At 45.8% G+C, this 21,909-nt stretch overlaps 1 protein-coding gene across 2 annotated transcripts in view; it reads left to right on the top strand.

Moving 5' to 3' along the window:
- The window catches only part of LOC136612645 (PH and SEC7 domain-containing protein 1-like), a 57,203-nt gene that overhangs the window by 10,942 nt on the left and 24,352 nt on the right, over nucleotides 1–21,909 (top strand). For both annotated transcript variants that reach the window (XM_066593128.1, XM_066593129.1), the window contains exons 2-3: nucleotides 12,680–13,710; nucleotides 19,842–19,920. In XM_066593128.1, coding sequence (XP_066449225.1) covers nucleotides 12,799–13,710; nucleotides 19,842–19,920 — 991 coding nt within the window. In that variant the 5' untranslated portion in view covers nucleotides 12,680–12,798. The remainder of the gene's footprint in view (nucleotides 1–12,679; nucleotides 13,711–19,841; nucleotides 19,921–21,909) is intronic.

The raw sequence follows: 21,909 nt of genomic DNA, 5'->3' as shown, positions 1-21,909 counted from the left end.
TCTCTGCTCGTCCCTGAAGATTCGGGAGCCGGCACGGAGCTGCGGGGGAGAGCGGGTAGGAACGGAGGGGAGATCTCTCTCTCTCCCCCCCCCCCCCCCGCTCCCCGCTGCGACTCACCTGTCAGCCACGGCGGCTCCCGAATCTTTAGGGATAGAGATGAGCGAACGTACTCGGATAAGCACTACTCGTCCGAGTAATGTGCCTTATCCGAGTATCGCTGTACTCGTCTTGAAAGATTCGGGGAGCGCCGCTGCTGACAGGTGAGTCGCAGCGGGGAGCGGGGCAGAGCGGGCGGGAGAGAAGGAGAGAAAGATCTCCCCTCCGTTCCTCCCAGCTCTCCCCTGCAGCTCCCCGCTCCGCAGCGCGTCCCGAATCTTTCAAGACGAGTACAGCGGTACTCGGATAAGGCACATTACTCGGACGAGTAGTGCTTATCCGAGTACGTTCGCTCATGTCTATTTAGGGACAAGCAGGGAGATACTCGGCTAAAGCACATTACTCGAGTGAGTAGTGCTTTAGCGAGTATACTCGGTCATCCCTACTGACAACCCATCCTCCCTCTGATTGCGGAAGCAGGGGGCTTTAATCCAGCCGAATCAAGATGTGCCCGATTCTCGTTTGCAGCTCGTCCGCGCTTGGGCAGAGTGTTTAGACTGCAGAATTATTGTTGAGAATCATGCTGTTCTCGCTTGCTTCTCGTTCAGTGTTTCACATTCCTATGTTGGTTGGGAAGGGTATCGTTTCTCCTTAGGGAGAGCAGTTAAAAAGTATGTGAGGAGACTTATAAGGCCATGCATGCTCCTCTGGGAAATATGTAAATAGGGAGGATGGAACAATACCATGCAGTGCCCGAGCCTGCGCTGATCTTTATGACGGATGAACTCGTTCGTCATTGGCTGGCGTTTAAATTCAATGATTATCATTCAGTTTTGCTCATTTGAGCAATTTTCTCAGTGATATCATTCCATCTAAACACAGTATTAGTTGGTAACGGCTACGGACAAGCAGCAAACGCTGCCAAGGGCTGACGGCTCCAAAGCTCTTGGAGTAACATGGTATGTTAGGCTGAAAAAAGACAATGTCCATCCAGTTCAGCCTGTCCACCCCCCCTCCCCCCCCCCCCTCTACCTCCTTGTTGATCCAGAAGAAGGCAAAAAGACCCCAATGAGGCAGAAGCCTTATGATATCGCCTTAGGGCTAATTTCACATGGGCGATATCACGCTCGCCAATGTGCAATGTCTCTACGGATGCGAGGCGTTTTTGTGTTAAAACCGCCTTACATCACTTCAGGAAAGTAGCGACCCTCTGCTGCAGCTTTTAGCCATGGCAGAGCATCGCGGAGTGTTTCCCATTGTTTTTAATGAGTAAACCTTGCATCGCACTTCCATGCACCTGGCATGCGATAGGTGTTTTGAGCGAATGCCCAAAGACAAGACACGCCGCGATTTATTACCCGCGCCACTACGTGATGCGGGAAAAAAGTTGCTCATGTTCATGACACCATTCAAAAGAATGGGGTGCATATTTGTCTGATTCCTTTCCTCTTCTGCGTCCCCAGATTCACTAGCGATACAATAAAAACATTTCCAGATTTTGATGTAAAATGTAGGTTTTTAAAAAAATGTGTGATAGTCCGTGATATGCGCCATCTGACCGCTGGGTGTCCCGCGTCGGGAGGGCAGGAGGAGACTTCCATGCATTTATTCCCCCCAGCTGAGAGAAGCAAGAAGTTGCCGTATGATGAAAACGCTGCAGTCCTGTTGAACTTATGTATATTGCAACATTATGCATCGCTATCATTGTATGCCATAATGTATTATCTCACCCACTTATATAGCGCATACTCCGCAGCGCTGTACATCACTTGATGTCCCCACTGGGGATCACAGTATAAGCTCACCTATTCGTTTTTGGAGTGTGGGAGGGAGGAAACAGGAGGACCCGGAGAAAACTCCATGCAGGAGGATAAACTATAATGCTGTTCCTGCAGCACTGGGCCAAGTATATTAAAGGGTCTGTCCAGTTATAAACTACAGATGAAGCAGGCAGCTCCATCCCCATTGCAGTGGCCAGACTTGGTATTGCAAGCCAAGTTCCCATTCACTTTAATGCCTGCAATACCAAGCCTGGCCACTTCTGCAGAAGTCATCTCAGTGCACAAGCACACAGGCTTTGCAAACAGCTGATTGGCGGGGGTCCCTGGCTACATACTCCTGTCAATCTACTATTGGTAACCTATCCTGCTGAGGGGTCATCAGTAGTTTAAAACTGGACAACCCTTTTAAGGAGTTGCTCAAAGAGCAATTACATAAGTGTTATGAATGGAAACCATATGGGAAGGCTTGTAGTCCAGGGACAGATATAGGTAATTGCTATGATAATTAGTGAACAATAAGCTGTTAAAACAAAAAAGTTTTGCAGCTTACTGATTTGCTGATTGTCAGCATGGAGCCCTGGGGCCTGGCTGTGTTAGTGGGACTGATAATGAATTAAAGTGCATTTACAATGCAAAGATGATCGCTCAAAAGATGGCTCTTGAGCGATCATTGTGCATAAACTACTTAGCACTAATGCCTATTACTACCAAGAAGCAGCGTGTGAGCCGCTGGGAACTGTATTTGGGGGACAGACCACACTGTTCCTTGATTACTTTTGCTTTGATCTGACAGCTGATACAATGTTATCAGCTGTTATCAGCTGTAATCAGCGCTGCGCTCTGCGTGCAATCCTGCTTATGGTGATCTGATCTGCATAAGGATGGTTTTCAAGAAGAACTGAAATCAGTTGTTCGGCAGAAAACTGAAAGGTGGGCACCTATAGGCACAATGTTATCGCTCAAAAGAAGGCTTTTAGACAAATTTTGAGTGATAATCATTGTGTATTAATGGGCCTTCAGACTACATTATTGTATTGCAATGTAAAGTAACTTTGGTGTTCGTCTGTAACTGGAGTTACTCTTTATAGCTTTCAGGCTTGCAGTCCTATATATTGGCTATATTGGATCTTCTTTTTCTGACTAGTGTCTGTAAATGCTCCCATACTCTGCCGACAACTGCGGAAGAATACCCACTGCTGCTCTTCACCGTTTCCCAAGTTACTCCAGCTTCTAAAACCTAGCAGTTCAGCTAAAGAGATCGTCTCATGAAGACAACCACTGTACATATGGCCTAGTCTGCATTTTGCTATTAGTTTCCCCTCGGCAGATTCCATTTCTAATTCCCGTTTTTCTCTGAGCTAGTAGGTGTGAACTAGCTGCTAGGATGTCTCCTGTACACTGCACACATAGGAAAGGAGATCCTGCTCCCCTATTACTATCTCTATTAGCATATCTATTACTATCTCTAGGGCCTAGGTGCCACTGCAGTTGGTAGAGTGGCACCTGGGCCCTGGAGTCTAAGGGGGCCCAAAAGCACTCTTTTCCCAATATAAGAAGACCTGCACTATATAAAGGATGCATTATAGTTGAGGGGCAGGGGCCCGGTTACAGATTTTGGATTAGGACCAACAGCTTCAAGTTGCGTTTCTGACTTTCATATACAGAAAAGCAGCAGCAGCAATATACAGCAGTACTGAACAGTGTAGATGTGAATCCAGTAGTGTGCGAGGGTAAAGCACTTACTATTATCTGCAGCAGTATCTGTGTGTGTCTTTGCTTCCCCCCCCTTCTCTCTTCTCTGTAGGCTAGTATAGGCAGCAGGTAATCTGATCACTAAGTGAACTGTTTTGTCTACCAAGATTAATTTTAAGAGTTTTTTTTCGAGTGAGTAAACCGTTTGAGGGAGATAGAAGGAGGAAATGGTCTGATAAGTGGAGATGTATATTACAGTTTCTTATAACCTTTATTGTTAATTTATACAAAGTTTATTGAACCAAGAGTGACTATGTATTCTCCTTGTACCTAACTCGGCCCCTTTTTTTTGTGAAAACTTGGGCATAGCCTTATTTTAAGCGTTCTCTGTTAAATCCTTTGATAAACTCCTCTAGGCTTGCACCAATTTCCTCTGTAGAAATGTAAAAATGTACCTTCGGGACCTCATTCCACCCTGTGACGGGCAGTATGAATCACTGAGGTTTTAGTAGTCTGACAGGCAGCACTATGCTGAATGTGGAAACATGAAGTCAGCGAAAGGCTGTTCCCTTTATAACTGCATACGTTTCCTGTACCTGGCAGAGTCATGTGCGCTGAATGATGATGCACTTCTTCTGGAGGTGAGCTGATTTCCTCTTACATAGCTGACCGCTGACAGATGATATGTATGTCATCAGATCCTCTTTACCCCTAGAGATATTTGCTTTCTACTGGCTCCTGTAAGATGTCACAGTTTCTTTTTGCCAGATACTAGAATGTATTTTAGTGCAAGGCAAATATAACCCATAAGAGCACAGGACAAGACCTTCTTCTCCCCTGGCTGTGGTCAGTGTGGTAGTGCATAGTACAAGTCTGGATGCACTTGTTGTCTTCAGAGGTTAGCACTTGCCATAGTACTGATCCAGGATTTGAAGCCTTCGTCCCTGTTGGTGCTGAATTTTCCTTAGGTAAGCTGTTTTTCTTCAATATCCTTACTTAAGGGCTTTCAAAACCTTCAATACAGATGTCTTACTACATTCCTGCAGAAAAAAATGATGCACTTATCTGTTTTTTTAAATTGAGATTTCCTTCTTGTGCATTTAGAAAGCCTCATACTTGGTTTACAGGCTCCCCTACATTCACGTTTCTGGCTGGGGGCATTCTCAACACTGATCAGCTGATCTTTCTCATGAATTTGCATAAGCCCAACTCTCCCTTCCATCACCACTTTCAGAGGCTGTGTAGCATAACCACGCCCACTCAGTACTACACAGCTATCTCTGATCCTGTCTGAATGAATTACAGCCCTCTGTAATAGTAGGTTTCTCTGCTATCTATCTTCTTAATCTCTTCTACCATGCCCTAACATTGTCATACAGCCCTCTTTAATAGCTCAGTGCAAAGGCAGTAAATGTTCATTCACAGCAGAGGAGCAGGCTGGGGAGGAGGGGGAACAGCCCATTTATGCTGACTGACAGAATTTGCTAAGATTTCAGTCCTCTAGTCTGTAGTACCTTGAAAAACAATGCAACCATAGAAATCAAACAATCAGACATTTTTGAAAAACAATAGCAAAAAAGTCTTCATTCCTAAAAACACATTGGATAAAAGAAAAAAAAAAGTGGTGCACATAGCCTATCTAGAGGAAGTACAAGTTGTAACAAGGTTTCTGTAGGTGAACCTTAGGAAGTATCATTAACGAGATGCCTATTCTAGGCTCTCTCTCAGGGGCACATCGGAGGGGAAGGGGCTGAGCATCGCATTGAGAGCCATAGTGGGCCTTCATTCTGCAGCATTTCTCCTGAAAGCCCCCTTGCCTTTTTCCCTCTCTGCCATAGCATGTGGGATAGAAATCTTGAAAATAGTGATCCTACAGTTTCCCACGGCCGTTTCATGTACCACACACCAAGATCCTATCTCAGACCAGCCTGCTGTTGTCTGTCGCGATGGTCTGGGAAGGGGAGTTGAGGCAGTAGGCTCATAAGTCTTCCCTGCAACAAGGGACCCGCAGGGGTGGTTAGGCTGAGCGCCCATGCACCAGGGTTGGCTGCAATATCTGACTAGTTAGGATGAACTTTGTGGCCCTTGGTTCTTCCTGGGGGGGGCTAGGTCATGACATGGTTTCTATAGATGAACTTGCAAAATGATCATTAATAGAGATGAGCGAGTATACTCGCTAAGGCACATTACTGGAGTGAGTAGTGCCTTAGCTGAGTATCTCCCCGCTCGTCTCTAAAGATTCGGGGGCCGGCGCGGGTGACAGGTGAGTTGCGGGATGAGAGAGGGAGAGAGAGATCTCCCCCGCCGCCGCCCCCCTGAATCTTTAGAGATGAGTGGGGAGATACTCGGCTAAGGCACTACTCACTCGAGTAATGTGCCTTAGTGAGTATACTCACTCATCTCTAATCATTAACGAGGTGGAATGAGTTGCCCAGTCAGGGCTCTCTCATGTAGGTGAAATGGAGAAAAGACAGTTGGGGCCTGCGCTGAGACCCATGAGGGAAAACTCTACATAGGGACCAAGGAGCAAAGAGTTATCACACCTTTATTAAAGTTGTTGCATCAACAAAAAATGTAACTTTGTAATTCCTGGTGCGCACTGAGCGCACGTGCTGTGTGGGCAGAACACCTTCCTCTAGTGCTCTCTCTGTCCACCGCGGTGATTGACAGCTGTAGTGGTCTCCTCGTTGGGCAATCAGAGCTGTGAAGCAGCTCATTGGACTCGAGGAAGACGTCCCACCGGCAGGGCACTTGGCCTGGCATGTATCGGGGGATTAAAGTTCAATTTCTCACTATTACAGATACTATCAGCTTTGTCTTCACGTTTGAGCCCTATGAACTACATTATGGGGCTCAAAAGTAAGGGAACGGGAAATCCGGGGAGCTGTATTTCATATTAATTGGGCACAGAGTTCCAATGCTGTGTCCTCGCGAAGTTGGTACGCACCAGCAACTTGACCCTTTCCGAGTGCGCATCTCCCATATAGTGGAATGGAAAATGCCCGTGTAGAAAGAGTCAACTTTGTGGGGATACAGCACTGGAACGGGGAGCTCAGTGAGTATGAAACACAGCTCCCCAGACTTCCCGTTCCCTCACCTTTGAGCCCCATAATATAGTATACGGGCCCAAACATGATAATGGGTTCCATTTGATGACTTTGTGCTACCCATCTCCATGTAGCTATGCATGCACTTTTGCATGTGGCAGAACTGCTGACAAAATCCCTTTAATTGGCTCTATGAAAGCTGAGGAACAGTTGGCTTGGCCCACGGAAAGACAGAGTACTGTAGTTAAAGGAGACCTAGGCAAAGATTGAATATAGGGGAGAACTGGGCAAGGGTGGTCTGATATATCTGAGAACTGGAATGGTCTGGCAAATCGAGTTGGGGAACAGGGGTGTCATATATGGGGGATCAGGGAAAGTTGTCTAGCGCATAGGAGAGCTGAAGAAGCCTGATCGCACACCTACTTAGCAACAAGCCCACTCTGCAGAATGCAAATCTGCACACGGCCTTATAGTATTACCCGCAGAGCACTAAAGGGGTTAATATTGGTTACCTATTGTCAGAATAGGTAATTTACAGCTGATCAATGGGATCTGCCTCCCAGGAACCTCGCTGATCAGCTATTTGTCAAGGCCAGTGTTCTATAGTATACGGAGCTGCTTTGTTGCCAGAAGCAGAGAGCTCCGTACATTGTGCAGTGGTCTGGAGTGGTATTGCAAGGTGAGGCACATTGAAAGGAATGGAATTCAGCCTGCAATACCACGCCAGACTACTGCACAATGTACGGAGCTGTCTGCCAGCTTGGTACATTAGAACTCCAGCCCTGTCAAACAGCTGATCGTCGGCATTCTCAGGAGGCAGCTACTTCCTGGGAATCCCGCCAATCGGCTACTGATGAAGCTATTATGAGGATAGGTCACCAGGATTAGAAGTGGGACAACCCTTTTAATCTGTTTAATTTGCTGGAATGAGAATTCTATAGGCTTATTAGACATTTTCTTTCCTGTTGAACTACATCTCCCAGCAGTTCCCCTTCTGAGACTTTAGTAATGGGGACATATAGAGCGTCAGCTTCCGGTCTTGCTACACCTGTACATTGTGGTAATGTGGGGGTTTACATTTACACCAAAGACCTACGAAGTGAAGAAAGCTGAGGTTTTGCTGCTCAACGGAAATGAGTAGACTGGGTAGGACGGCTTTTGTGGTCGGCGTCTATAAATGAACTGTACATTCACACCTTCCTCTGCCCAACCAAACCAGCAAGAGATAAAAGAGGAAGGTAGCCAATGCTGCTGCCACGTTGTAGGAGGGCCGAGGGTCTGGCTGGAGAGGGTAAAAGGAACTTGATTGGTGAGCCGTTTATTAGCCAGATTGGCAGGACCTTCCTTTTGGATTATCCTCCTATCCTATATCAGCAGTGTGCAGGAGTATCCCCATCTGTATGTGCCTCAGGCTGCCCGCACACATGCTTTCAGAAACCGCCACGTCTGAAACGGCGGCGGGTTACTGCCATTTCGCGCAGTATTTTTGAATGCCGTTGGCAGTGTTCTTTTAACACACCCTATCACTATGATAGCTGATGCGTTAAAAAGCAGTAAAATGCATGAAAATGGAGTAGACGCAGCGATAGAAACGCTGCGATCAAGCGCTGGTCTGCGAGGCCCCATGAAATTTCAACTGCGTTGTACCGCTGTTAGATAATTGCGGTAAAAAGTGGGCTGTGTGAGAGCAACCCTAGGCGGGGCTCACACAGCTGTATGTTTACCAGGCTCTGTACACCCGTGTGATACGCGGTAACTTGCAATCAATTACATTGTCTTATGCACTTCTGATCACATTAGCATGTTGGAATTCCATAATACACAAGCGCTAAAAAGAGCAGCATGTTCCCCCAAACAGAGCAGGAAAGCGGAATCTTCAGCGCAGATGTGAATTCTGCCTTAGATACGTGTATTTTGGTGCAGAATATTCCAATGTGTGTGAAAGTCCTCTAAGGCAGGGTTCCCCAACTCCAGTCCTCAGGGACCGCCAACAGGTCATGTTTTCAGGATTTCCTCAGTGTTACACAGGTGATGTAATTATTGTCAGTGCCTCAGACATTGCCACAGGTGTTCTTACTATAGGATATCCTGAAAACATGACCTGTTGGTGGTCCCTGAGGACTGGAGTTGGGGACCCCTGCTCTAAGGGTATGTTCATACGGGGGATATTGGCCAAGTCCGCATCCCATTTCTTTCAATGGGAATCTGCCTCCCTGTCTTCACGACATGAACGTTTCCCACACTGATTGAAAATCCATGTCGCGGGAAAAAAGAAGTGACCTGTCACTTCTTAACGCAGATTCATGCAGAATTTGCATTGGAAATTACATGGATTTGGGCCATTCACAAGGTCTAAATATGTGGCAAAACCCATGCAGAGATATGCTGCTTATCCGCGGTTTAGAGGCAGAATCCACTTGTCATATTCTGCTGTGTGATCATACCCTAAAGGGCTCAGAGAATAGGGATGTAGACTTTCTCAAGCATCACACCTTGAATCAGCAGGAATGGTCTCTAAATCTCGAAGTTTACAGTAAGATTTCTCTCCTCTGGGGGGGCACTGACTAATTTGTTCACTATCGGGTTAAACCGTTCTTTTCTCGAGATCATCCGTTAGGGACAGATACAGGGGCGTAACTAAAGGCTCAGGGGCCCTGATGCAAAATGTGAGCTGGGGCCCCTCCTCTATCTGTACCCGTACCCATACCTAAACCATGCTGCACAGAGCCATAACTTGAAGCTTCTGGGCCCCAATGCAAAACCTGTAATGGGGCCCCCAACTATAATGCTTTATTCATAGTACTGGGCTCCCTATATGGAGAAGAGAGGCCTTATGGGCCCCCTTAGGCTCCTGGGCCCGGGTGCAACCGCATCCCCTGCACCCTCTATAGTCACGCCCCTGGACAGATACTTTTCCTTAGTCCTTTGTTATGCTTTCCCCTTCAGCTCTCCTAGAAGATGAGGGAAGAGCTGGCAAGAAATATCTTACTAGACCCCCTTTTGGCTTAGGAATCTATCGATGGGTTCGTCCAGGTGGAAAGAACGTGTTGTCTCGGGGTTCTGTCTTCCATCCAGAAGTAGTGAACCTTCATCTAACAGCCTGGAGCTGGAGAGGAGGGTCCTCCGCTGTGAGGGACCTCCAGATCCTGTCATACCCTGTAGGAAGGAAGTCACTTCTACTGTTTGCATAATATTTTAGAAAAACACATCTCTCTCTGAGTGTCCGTGATTTCTGGATGCTCGCCTGTCTGTGGTTTGTATCCAGTATTGCATCTCAGGCACATTGAAGTGAATCAGTTTGAGCTGCAATACCTCACATAACCTATTGACAGGTGTGGCGCTATTTTTGGAAGGAAGCTGCCATGTTTTGCTAATCTTGTACAATCTCTGCATCACTCTTTTTTTCCTTCTAAATATAAGGCCAGCTTGGTGACTATTCGCGGTTACGAGGCCCCTCCAGCAGTAAGTAGGTGTTAATAACTCGCACATCACCACAGCTTATAAAATACGTCTGCCTTGACAAGCCCGGGAACATAGCTCTAGGACTCAGGCCTTCCATCAGTAATATCCAGTTTAGCAAGTGCATCAGTGATGCGGGGCGGGTGCTGAAGCAACATGTTACAGCAGAGGAAAACCTATTGTACATGTATGTCATGTGGGCTGAAGGGTGTTATCTATTACGTGTTTCACCTAAGCTAAAAACACTTGATAGACTCCGATAGACATCTGGAACGGCTTCAGAATGACGTCTTGGTGTCTTTGCAATACCCATATGTCCATTTCAAATAAATGGGACAAAGCTGCAATACCAAGCGCAGCCTATAGACTAGAGTGGCGCTGTTTGTAGAAGAAAGCGGCTCTGTTTTTCTCATGTTTTAAAACCCATTTAAGTATGGTTACTTCATAATACAGTTTTTATCATTGCGTCAATGGATAGTACAGCGTTGTAAGGCTCTGTTCTCCCTGCGGAAAATGCAGTGGATTTTACAGGGAATCAGCTGGAAATCTGCATCAATCATGATTGTTCTTTACACACCGGGAATATCGTGGCGCGTGGCATCTGTCTCCTAGACAGATTGACTCTTTGCAGACACGGTACTTGAGATGTGCGAAGTGTGTTACTGCATATCCCTATTGTTTAATCAGGGGCAGCATTATTGTGGCATGTGTATCCCATTATGGCAGATATACATCTCTACAGCCGGACGTCCACGATCTGCAGGCACTACACCGACTCATCATCACCGGTCAGCAGATGAGGGATGCTTTATGTACATCCGCCAGTGTTGGGACGTTTCCGGAGCGGAGTATTATTTCTGGTACCAGTGAGAGTGTCATATAATGTCCTTCTGGCTTGTACATGGAGCATTTCCTCTGACACATTTAGTAGAACTTCCTGAGGTCACGGCGGTGGGATGATAAAAAAAAAAAGGGGGGGGGGGGCGCAGATAGACGTCTGGACCAACTATCACTTCTCCACGGCAGATGGGCAACCGAAGGAAGGGGTCTGATTACTTGATATGGGGAACATCTGCACTGAAGCCAAATCTAGATGGCGGTGTGTGTATAATGTATTTGGTCAGGACTGGAGTGTCTCTAAAGTCTGTGTTTTCTGTCTCTATCTCATCATCTCTCTCTCGCATCTGTATCTCTCCAAAGTCTTTCCATCTTTCTCTTCAGTCTCTCTCCTCTCTTTATGTCTCTATAGGCCCCTTTAGACATAGCCGTCTTTTGAACGATAATCGTTGTGTGCAACTACACTAATATCGTACAGTTTTCGTTACGCCGTCGCTCATCGTTGTCTTTCAGCGTGCTAAAAGATGATGAGCCTTATCAGGGATTCACAGCGGGATACAGCGGATACTGTTGTTTCAGCTGTATCCCGCTCACTGATGACAGCTGAGTATGAAGAACAGAGCGGTCCAGCTCTGTTCTCCATACCTAGCATGGAGCGCTCGGCTGTATAACAGCCAGGTGCTCGGAGCGGGGAACAGCAGGATGCAGAGGACATGTGGGGATACCGTGCTTGTCTTCTGCATCCTCCGCTGGCAGCGCAAGGTGATCGCTCATCTTGCGCTGTAAATGACCCAACGATTATCGCTCAAAAGTCGCGTGAGCAACATCTTTTAAGTGATAATCGTTGTGTCTAAATGAGCCTTATCTCTATCCCTCGAGTCTATCTATGTCTCTCGTGGCTCTACCTACAGTATCTCTTTAAGGTTTCTCTCATCTCTTTCTCTCTCTTAAGCATTTCCATCTCGATCTTCAAAGTCCCTCCATCTCTCTCTTACTTCAGTCTTTCTCTTCTCTCTTTCTCTTGAGTCTGCCTGTCTCTCTCTCTCTCATCTCTTTATCTTCCACTATCTTGAGTCTCTTTATCGCTCTCTAGCTTTCTCTTGACTTTCTTTCTCTCTCTCTCTGCAAAGCACTTCATCCTCTCAGGCTTTTTCCTCTGGCCTCGTTCGTTGACACAACATCCTGCCGCCAAGATCCTAACTTAGCTACAAAACGTTTTTTGTTCATGGTCGCGGAGCTGCTTCTGACGTCAGACGTTTTACTCTTTCCCTCCAGTATCCCAGATTTCCATAAGACCTCTTTTCCCCCAACATGACGGTGGCATCGGCCGTACATAGGTCTTCTTTTCCCTGTGTAAGTTTTGTAAAATGTGAATTATTAGTTACATTTCTACAGCCTGGAAGCCCAACAAATACTTTCTTCATGGTTCTTGAAGTACTTTCTGTTATCGTATTTCCTCGCTTATCTGCAGCTAATGGCACATTATGCAAATCATTAATCAGCCGCAGACATTTTTTAGGAGTGTTTCCTGCTTGAGAACGCGAGAGCTATAAGTCCTTGAGTTGTCTCTTGTGGGAAGACTCCTAATACTGTGCTCTACCGTTATCTTGGGCATCTACCGTAACGCTGCCGATACAAGGTTGTCATCCAGCTCTATCTGTGCCGTTATGTATGCCCCTTGCATGTTTAAGCTAACAGAGGTTTTGCTATCCCAGATTAACCATTAACCTGTCCTAATTGTTTGTTTTCATTCCCGTGTCTTCCAGGTCAGATGTTAACGTGAAGGACTCTCTTTGAAGACTTGAATTCTCCTAGTGCTGGACTCTAGGAATCCGTATTTTGTTTGCCAAACTGGAAACCCCTAAATACAAATGAACAGGGTGACATGGAAGAGCAGCAGCTTTCGGTGGATGATGACCTCTTACCTATATATTATGTTCGACCTGACATAGGAACCGATACCTTGACTTCAACATGTGGAGCTGATGCCAATCAATGCCCCATGTTGATGAACAATGACCCAAAAACTGAGAGGCCCTTGCTGAACAAACATGCTTATAAAGATCAAGGTGAGACCAAAGATCTTGGTTGCATTTCAGGTACTAAGGTTGAGAACTGTTGTAGAGACCAGCCATATCCAAAACCCCACATGGAAGTCCAACTTGATCCTCAGGCACCATCTAGACATAAACCCACCAACGTGAAGGCCCAAGCCAACTCATTGTCTAAGAACGACCATGCTCAGGATGTCTTTTTGGCTAGCTTACTTCAGGCACAACTATGTGTGATGGATCTCCAAGACGAGATTGATAATACGGAGAACTATCCTTCAAGAAGAAAAATGCTGGAACCCAAACCTCACATTGAGGTTGAAGCTTTAATGAACGAGGAGCTTCCAACTTTGGAAGAGGACCAAGAAAGTGATGATACGTCATATTCAGAAGTGGAAGTAGAAGACGAGAGCTTATTTTGTGATAATCCTTTGTTTAGGAACTCAATGAGTTCAGATGCCGTGTTTCAAAGTACTCAGCAGTGTATTCCTGCGGGCAATTGTGAAAATGAACTTGCCCCTTGTGACCGGACGGAGGCTCTGGGAAGCCAGCTGCTGTCGGCACAGAACATTTGGGATATTAAAATATCAGGTACGAGAACAGATGCATGGCATCAGATAACACGGGAAGAGTCTCTGGAGGAGCTCCAGATATATGAGGATGAGTGGGAGGAGAAGAGGGCAATGTCCGCCAACCCGAGGACCAAGAAATGGCATGTCCCTGACCGACAACACAGTACTCAGAAGGTTTGTGACTTGTGTATATATCTGGCTTGATAATGTCATGATTTACAAAAAGACCTGGTTCTGCTTGTGATACTATTGATAGCATAGAGGAAATACTAATTACACAGTTCCTCCACATATATCATAAACTACAGTGACAGATAGGAGGTTTCTTAGTATTCATTCCATTCCAAACAGAGGAAGAGCAGAAGCAATGCAGGTAAGAGATAATCAACCCACACCTAAGCGAGCCTGACATAACTGGACAGTGTCATAAGTGTGACTTGGGATTCGTGGACTTTGGGAAAGTCATTTGTATTTTAATTATTGTTTATCTGTTTGAATTTTTGCATGTTCTACTTTCATCTAATCTTTCTGTACGATCCCAATTTAGAATGTGCTCCGTGATTGACAATGCCGTCCAGTGTACATCTTGTGCATGTAGGAGCCAGCCATTCGAGGGTGCCCACTGCTGTATGAGATGTGAGCGTGTTGTGCATTTGGAAGCCCAGATCCTGGATCTAAATGAGCAGCTTGTAACACTGAGATCCATTGACAACATGGAAAGGAATTTGCTGCTCACTGAGTAGGCACTCTCTGGGGTAGTTGTGGGGGTGGATGGTAGTATAGGGGTGCAGGATGAGCAGGCAGCTAGCTGGGTGTCAGAAGGGGTAAAGGGAAGAGATCCAAGGAGGCTAGTCCTGAACTGGCACACCCCAAGAAGTTTGCAAAGTTGGCAGATGAGGGAGATGCCATTACAGGATTAGCACTGCTGCAACACGACATACCTTCTAGGGCAGGCTAGACAAGTCCTGGTAGTGGGGAAACTCTATTAGGGAGATAGACAGGGCAATCTTCCACAAAGATTGGGATTGTTGAATCATGTGTTGCCTTCCTGGCACTCGAGTTTGACACATCGTGGATCGGGTTGACAGATTACTGGGAAGGGGCTGTTGAGGACCAGTGGTCATGGTACACATTGGCACCAATGACAAAGTTAGAGGTAGCTGGAAGGTCCTTAAAAATTATTTCAGGGAACTAGGATGTAAGCTTAGGGCAAGGACCTCCAAAGTGGTATTTTCTGAAATGTTATGTGTACCACGTGCCACACCAGAAAGGCAGTGGGAGATTAGATAAGTAAACGAGTGGCTCCAGCAATGGTGTAGGAAGGAGGGCTTTGGGTTCCTAGAGAACTGGACTGAGTTTGCTGTAGGCTGCAGGCTCTACCGTAGGAAAGGGTTGCATCTCAATCGGGAGGGTGCAGCTGTGCTGGGGGAGAAGATGGCTAGGAGGTTGGAGGAGTGTTTAGGGACTGGGGGGGAGGGCAACCAGAGAGATAGGGAGGTTAGACGGTGACCTAGGACTAAGTAATGGAAATGGGGGCGGGGCGGGGTGGTGGGAGGGGTTATTACAGTTAGAACTGACAGAGCACTTAGCAGGGATACTCAGAATATAAAAAATAACCCAAACCTTCTGTATGGTGACTAATGCTAGAAGTCTGAACAATAAAGTAGATTAACTTGAAATAATGTCTGAGGAAAACTACGACATAGTGGGAATAACAGAGACCTGGTTGGATGAAAGCTGTGACTGGGTGGTGAACTTGCAGGGTTACAGTCTGTTCAGAAGAGATTGCCAAACCGGAAAGGGGAAGAGGTTTGTCTCAGTGTAAAATCCTGTTTAAAGCCCACATTATGGGCCGTAGATGAACATCTGGAGTCTCTATGGGTAGAAATGCATGGAGGAAAAACAACTACAAAATCCTCATAGGGGTTTTCTATAGACCACCAAATATAGCAGAGCTACTGAAAATCTATTGCAGAAGCAAATAGATGAAGCAACAAATCACAATGAGGTAATTACTATGGGGGACTTTAACTAGCCGGATATAAACTGGGAATCCGAAACCTGCGGATCTCATAGAGGTAACAACTTTCTGTTAACTACTAAAAATAATGACCTTGCCCAACTTGTACAGGACCCAGCTAGGGGGGACAGCCATTTTGGACTTAATATTAACCAACAGACCTGACAGAATAATGGGGGTGCAGATTGGGGGGCAGTTGGGAAAAAGTGACCATAATATAATAAATCTCAACTTGTCCTTCAAGAGAGTTTTTTTTTTTTATAGGAGATCTACGAAAATACTAAACTATAGGAAGCTACACCAAACCACTAAATCCAACACAGGAGCATAGGAAATAAAATTTTTTTAGAACTCAAGATTACTCAAAGAAAGTAAAAAACCTAGTATGCAGTGTCCATACTAACAGGCTCATACAATCTGGTAATATTACATTTAAACAACACAATACATTGTTATAAAAGATAATAGAAGTAGTCAGTCCTTTTATATATGTAATGATTCAATCACAATATGCATGAAGAAAACATGGGGGACTACAAGTATACCAGTAGAGTGCGTTCCTGAGCCCCGACGCGCGTTTCACCACTTGCTTTCTCAAGGGGGTTTATATTTGTGTGTCTCGCAACGCACACATCTCGTGTGAATTTCTCGGCCATGTGAAACAAGCCAAACACTGATAAATGTAAGGTTATACACATGGGCAGAGGAAATGCTTGTCACTAGAGATGAGCGAACGTACTCGTTTAGGGCGATTACTCGGTCGAGCATCGCTTTTTTCGAGTAACTGCCTACTCGGGCGAAAAGATTTGGGGGGCGCCGGGGGTGAGTGGGGGGTTGCAGAGGGGAGTGGGGGGGTGCGGGGGGAAGAGAGAGCTCCCCCCTGTTCCCCACTGCTACCCCCTGCTCCACCACGCCGCCCCCCGAATCTTTTCGCCCGAGTAGGCAGTTACTCGAAAAAAGCGATGCTCAATCGAGTAATTGCCCTAAACGAGTAAGTTCGCTCATCTCTACTTGTCACCAATGCACTCTAAATAGGAAACCACTGGGAACCCTGACATGGAAAAAGACGTGGAGGTTTTAGTTAACTGTAAAGGCCCATTTACACGCAATAATTATCGCTCAAGAGTTGCTAAAACAATGTCTTTTGAGCGATAATCGTTGCATGTAAATGCTACCATTGTTGCTTACTTTTTGTCCGAACGATGATTTTTAGTTGAGCTTAAAATTCATTTTTCGGACAGACAGTCGATAGCAGGGACCGCACTCTGTGATTCTCCACGGGAGCACTGATAACATTGTATTTAGCTGCAGTCTCAGGCAGAACAAAGGGGCTGTATGCAGATAACAGGCCACATGCTGTTCTCTGCCTGCAGTTCAGGGAGGCTCATTTACATGCAAATGAAGCTAATAAACTGCTAATTGGCTTACGCAAAATGGTTGCTCAAACTGTTGTTTTCCCTATCTTTTGAACGAATTTTGAGAGATCATCTTTGCGTGTAAATGGGGCTTAAGCGGAGCAACCAGTGTCAGACAGGATCATGGGGTGCATCAAAAGAGGTCTAGGGGCACATGACTAGAGCATTGTTTTTCCTCTTTACAAGTCACTAGTCAGACCACACATGGAATATCGTGGACAGTTTTGGGCTCCGGTAGTCAAGAAGGACATATCAGAGCTTGAGTAGGTATAAAGATGGGCAATTAAAGTAACAAATGGAATGGGCGGACTACAATACCCAGAGAGGTGATCAAAATTGGGATTATTTAGTTTAGCATACACGTCTGATGGGCGACCTAATAACTTTGTATAAATATATCAGTGGACAATACAGAGATCTCTCCCATCATCTATTTATACCAGGACTGTGACAGTAACAAGGGGGCGCCCTCTAAGTCTAGAGGAAAGAAGGTTTCTTTACTGACATAGAAGGGGGTTGTACTTTATAGAAATCATCTTTCTGTTCTGACTTCCTGCTGAGCCTGTGATTGGCTGCTGTGTATAATACAAGTCTATCAGAGAAGACAGAGCTGCCTGAAACAATTATGAGACAGGGGGGTGTTTCCCTAAACCAATGATCAAACGGGGTGTGTCTCAGACTACGTTAGTCACTCTGTAGACACTGTAAATAAACTGTAGTCACAGATCACAGCTCTACTGTCCTAATGGTCCTGAACTTGTGCCAAGTGACAAGATCCGAGGGAAAGAAAGGGCATGAAATTTTCCCTTGTAGTTTCAAACTTCCATATCATTTTTGAGCTCTTGTCCGGATCGTTTTGGTGAACTGACTACTTTCTTCAGATTCTGTTTAAGATTGACATTAAAGGAGTTGTCAGCTTTCTGCATACATTTCAAAAATGCCACACACTGCCTTGTAATTACATATGAAACAACTAAGGCCCCTGCACACGGTCAGATATTCTGCAGCGGGATTTCCCGCAGAATTTCCGCCCGTGCCCGCCTGCATAGGATTGCATTACAAAACGCAATCCTAGGCACACAGCCGCGATTTGTCCACGTGAAAACACATGCGGAAAAAGGGCATGTTCTATTTCTGTACGGTCTCGCAGAGGCTCGCACAGAAATGTCAGTAGTGACGGGCCGGCTCCACTCTGTGTATGCGCCGGCTTGGCAGCAGCCAACGCATAGCAGGAGACGGAAGACACCGGGAGCAGGTGAGCCGCAGGTCTCTGCAGAGGCACGGGTCCACATCCCGCTGCAAGAATTCTCGCAGGGGGAACTGACCGGGCCGTCTGCAGGCAGCCTAAGGGTCATTCTATACAGTCGTCCCAGCAATAATCACTCTGTGAATGGAGGCAGGAGGGTCTGCACCATCTCCCGCTTGCCCGGCTACTTGCACAGTAAGCAGGTCGTTGTTCATAGATTGTAAACATGTTTTAAAAACCTGAAACCATGACTTTTCAACAGTTCAGCAAAATGAAAACAAGTTTAACTTTTTTTTCTGAAGCATAATTATCCTTTTTTTTTTTTTTGTGGATTATTGTAAACCCTGTCAACTCAAATCCTAATTTACTATCACAGGTTTGCATATCGAACATTTTGGGACATTATTCTCTAAGGCAGTGGTCCCCAGCCTTTTTTCCTCCAGGGACCGGCTTCAAGCAAGACCATTTTTACATGGCCCGGCAGGGCGGGGAAGAGCTTTGGTCATATGGGGGTGGGGTTATGCAGCACTATACACCAAATAGCGCTGTAGACTGGGGGTGCTGCTGGGACCACTCTGTACAGATCGCCGAACTGCACCCTACATAATGTGCTGTGTCGGGAGCCGCGTCACTGAGGTCTCCCCAGCACGCCCCGCATACTGTTCTTTCCTGGGAGCCGCGTCTACTGAGGCCGGTCCTCACAGTGTGCTCTGGGCCGCCGCAGAGCACACTGTCAATGTTTAGTGCTCGTCGGTACTGTAATATGTCACCACCGGAAAGCTTATTCTGCTTGACAGCCAGGTGACACCCCCAGTCCCTGATTGGCTGCAGGATTTTCTCAGAGTAGCTGCTGGGGTTCCATAAAGATTTGCTGCAGGGGAAGGTCTGTATGCTACACTGCTGGCCTGCTACACTCCCCAGCACCCTCAGATGTGTGCTCACCGGATCCCCAAAGTGCTCTCCCTATGGCCATGTTCCCCCTGCTGCACTGCTACACTCCCTGGCACCCTCAGATGTTCGCTCACCAGATCCGAAGCACTGTCCATGTGGCTATGTCCCCCCTGTGCTGCAAGAACTCGAGGGAACCCCGTCAGTCTTGTGTCAGTCGTCGCTGATCCGGCCCCGCTGCATTGTGCCTATTTCGGCGCAGGACATTTCAGTTCCAACAGCGTGGTTAAACGTCTAAGGAACTGATTACATCCGCCCTTCCTTTTGTGCATAGTGGAGACATGATTGCTCTGATGGGTGTATTCTCACACCAAAAGTTCCTGAAAACTATTCTATGTTCATTTGTGAAGTTTAGTCCGCTTTGTGGTATGGATTTAGTGCTCCTCTTATATGATGCAATGACTTACATGACCACATGTGCTTTTTCTCCATGATTATTGATACCGGTAGTAGCTGCACAGCAGAGAGAGCGTGAGTCACGTGGCTTCTGCTTTCATTGTGGCTCCTGCTTTACTGACATCCGTTTCAGTAGAAACCACGGGTGTGTGCAGACCTCGCTCTAAGCGACATTAGTGCCTTCTCTTCCGTTCTCTATAGGCGAAGTACAGCGAGGACCCGTACGAAGGGCATAGAGCAGAAATAATCTTCCAATCTAACACAATCTGTACTTTTTTAGGATGTCTTAGGAAGCCCAGAAGAAACACAGAAGATCATGACGACGTTCAACTCTACAGCGAGTGTGCTGGCCGAAACCCGTGAGTGTCAATTTCCTTTCGTCTTGAGAGCTGTTACATCTTCTCAGTTGAACACGCTACTGATTAACAGACTTCTTAATTATCTTTATTAGTATGCTTATTATTTTGGCCTCCAAGTTTTAAAAAGTTCAGTATTGGATAGTAGGTATTATTGTCAGGGTGATGGTTCATCTGCTGTGGCCCCCACTGACTACTGAAATGAAGGGACTGCATTGGTGGTCCGATCACTGTGCCCCTTTGGCTTCACTCAAGAAAAATTAAAATGGGCTATTAAAATGTATAACGGCCTACGGCCCGTCTTCATCCCTGCTGGATGTGTTTGTGAGAGGCCAACCTAAGCGATCTAAAGGCGGTCATACACATTAGGTAGAAATAGGTTCACTGTTGAACAACCGTTGATCAAGCGATCATCTGGTAAATGATCGTTTTGCCAATGGAGCCGTACACGCTTTAGTCCATATTGGCTGTTACAGTTGTTAAAACTGGTCATACGTGTTCAATTAAGCCTGATGAAGGATGACCGATCTTTGTGGGAACGCTCTTTCGAAGATAGCCTGTTCATGCATGAAAGCTCTTATGTCCAACTACAGGATGAAAATGTAAGATCTTGACTGCTTCTTTCCAGACGATGTCGTTAGTCGGCTAACCTGATTATTCGTCGGGTGAACTGTAACCGTGCACAATCGTTTTGGTTAAAATTGTCCATTTTCATCAACTGCGCATGGTCACCTATAGCCCCATGGTGGTATTTTAACGTGATCAATCAGTTAAGGTACCGCTATACGGGTCGACTGTCGGGTCACACCGACAGCCGACACAACAACTATCAGACGGTCGTTATTAGATAATTACGGTCAACAGCCAATTATATGTTGGCCAACTATCACCTGAATTTGTTGTTCCAGCGATTATTTGGGTGATCATTGCCCTGTGTACAGGGACCTTTAGTAGTTCTCTTTCTGTAGCTACAATACATGGGGACCTCCTGGGATAGATCTTCAATCCACATTCTAGGGAGCAGTATTCATGCCGTTTTGCATTGGGTCAAACTCAATTTGTTGTAAAATTAAATTTGCAGATAATAAATGTGTAATTTTTTTTTCACGTGGAGGATAAAGGAAAGCGAATGTGATACAAAACAATTATCATGCGTAATATTCAATGAGGGAAGCAAGAACACTTCTGCATCTTTGAAGTGTACTTCCCATGGTCCAGTTAAAAACCTCATAGGATACGTATGTCAGTCTGTGAATTCTAGTAATGTAAAATATAAAATGACCTCTCTGTGATGTTGTTTTAGCTTCATTCATTTTTAGGCTCTGCAGTCTGTCTACTTGCAGTATAGAGCTGAGTACAAGGAGACTTAAATAACTGCAGCCCTTTACTTCCTCCCTGCTGATGGAGGGTTATAGCTAAAATAACAGCATGCTGTCTGTGTGTTTTGTAGACAGAATTTGCTAGTTAGTCAAGTACTGTGATCACAGCAGCCTCAGCACGGATTCAAGCAGAGTATAGAAATGTACTAGCAGTTAAGGGAGAAGAAGTACCAACGTGAGATAGCAGGCTTGTAGAAACAGTAAGCATGATTTGGCTACCACATCACTATATCTGCAACAGACAGGGCAGAAATTGAAGATGTCTGTACAGAGTTAGCTCGTACATTGTTACAGTCATTTACTTTCCCACAATGCACTTCTCTTTGGTAACGGGATACAAAAGCATGCAACAAAAATGCACAGTACATAGGAAACAGTTTCCTAAAAATCTATGGAATCCCATAGGGCCATTGAAGGAAGCTTCAAAATTTTGTATAGATGTGAAATGGGGTATGTTGTGAATGGTTGCTCACAGTGGAGTCTCCCTTTAAGTAGGTACTTTCCATCACTAGTTTTGATGCTTCGTATAGATATGGTGATCACTTTCTGCCATAAGTGATGTGAGAACTTGTCAGACTGTCATGTACACTTCCCCAAACATTCGAATAAATGC

The sequence above is a fragment of the Eleutherodactylus coqui genome, chromosome 2, assembly GCF_035609145.1.
Source record: "Eleutherodactylus coqui strain aEleCoq1 chromosome 2, aEleCoq1.hap1, whole genome shotgun sequence".
NCBI lineage: Eukaryota > Metazoa > Chordata > Amphibia > Anura > Eleutherodactylidae > Eleutherodactylus > Eleutherodactylus coqui.
Note: the sequence above shows the minus strand (reverse complement) of the source record. Positions and strands in the feature narration are given on the sequence as shown.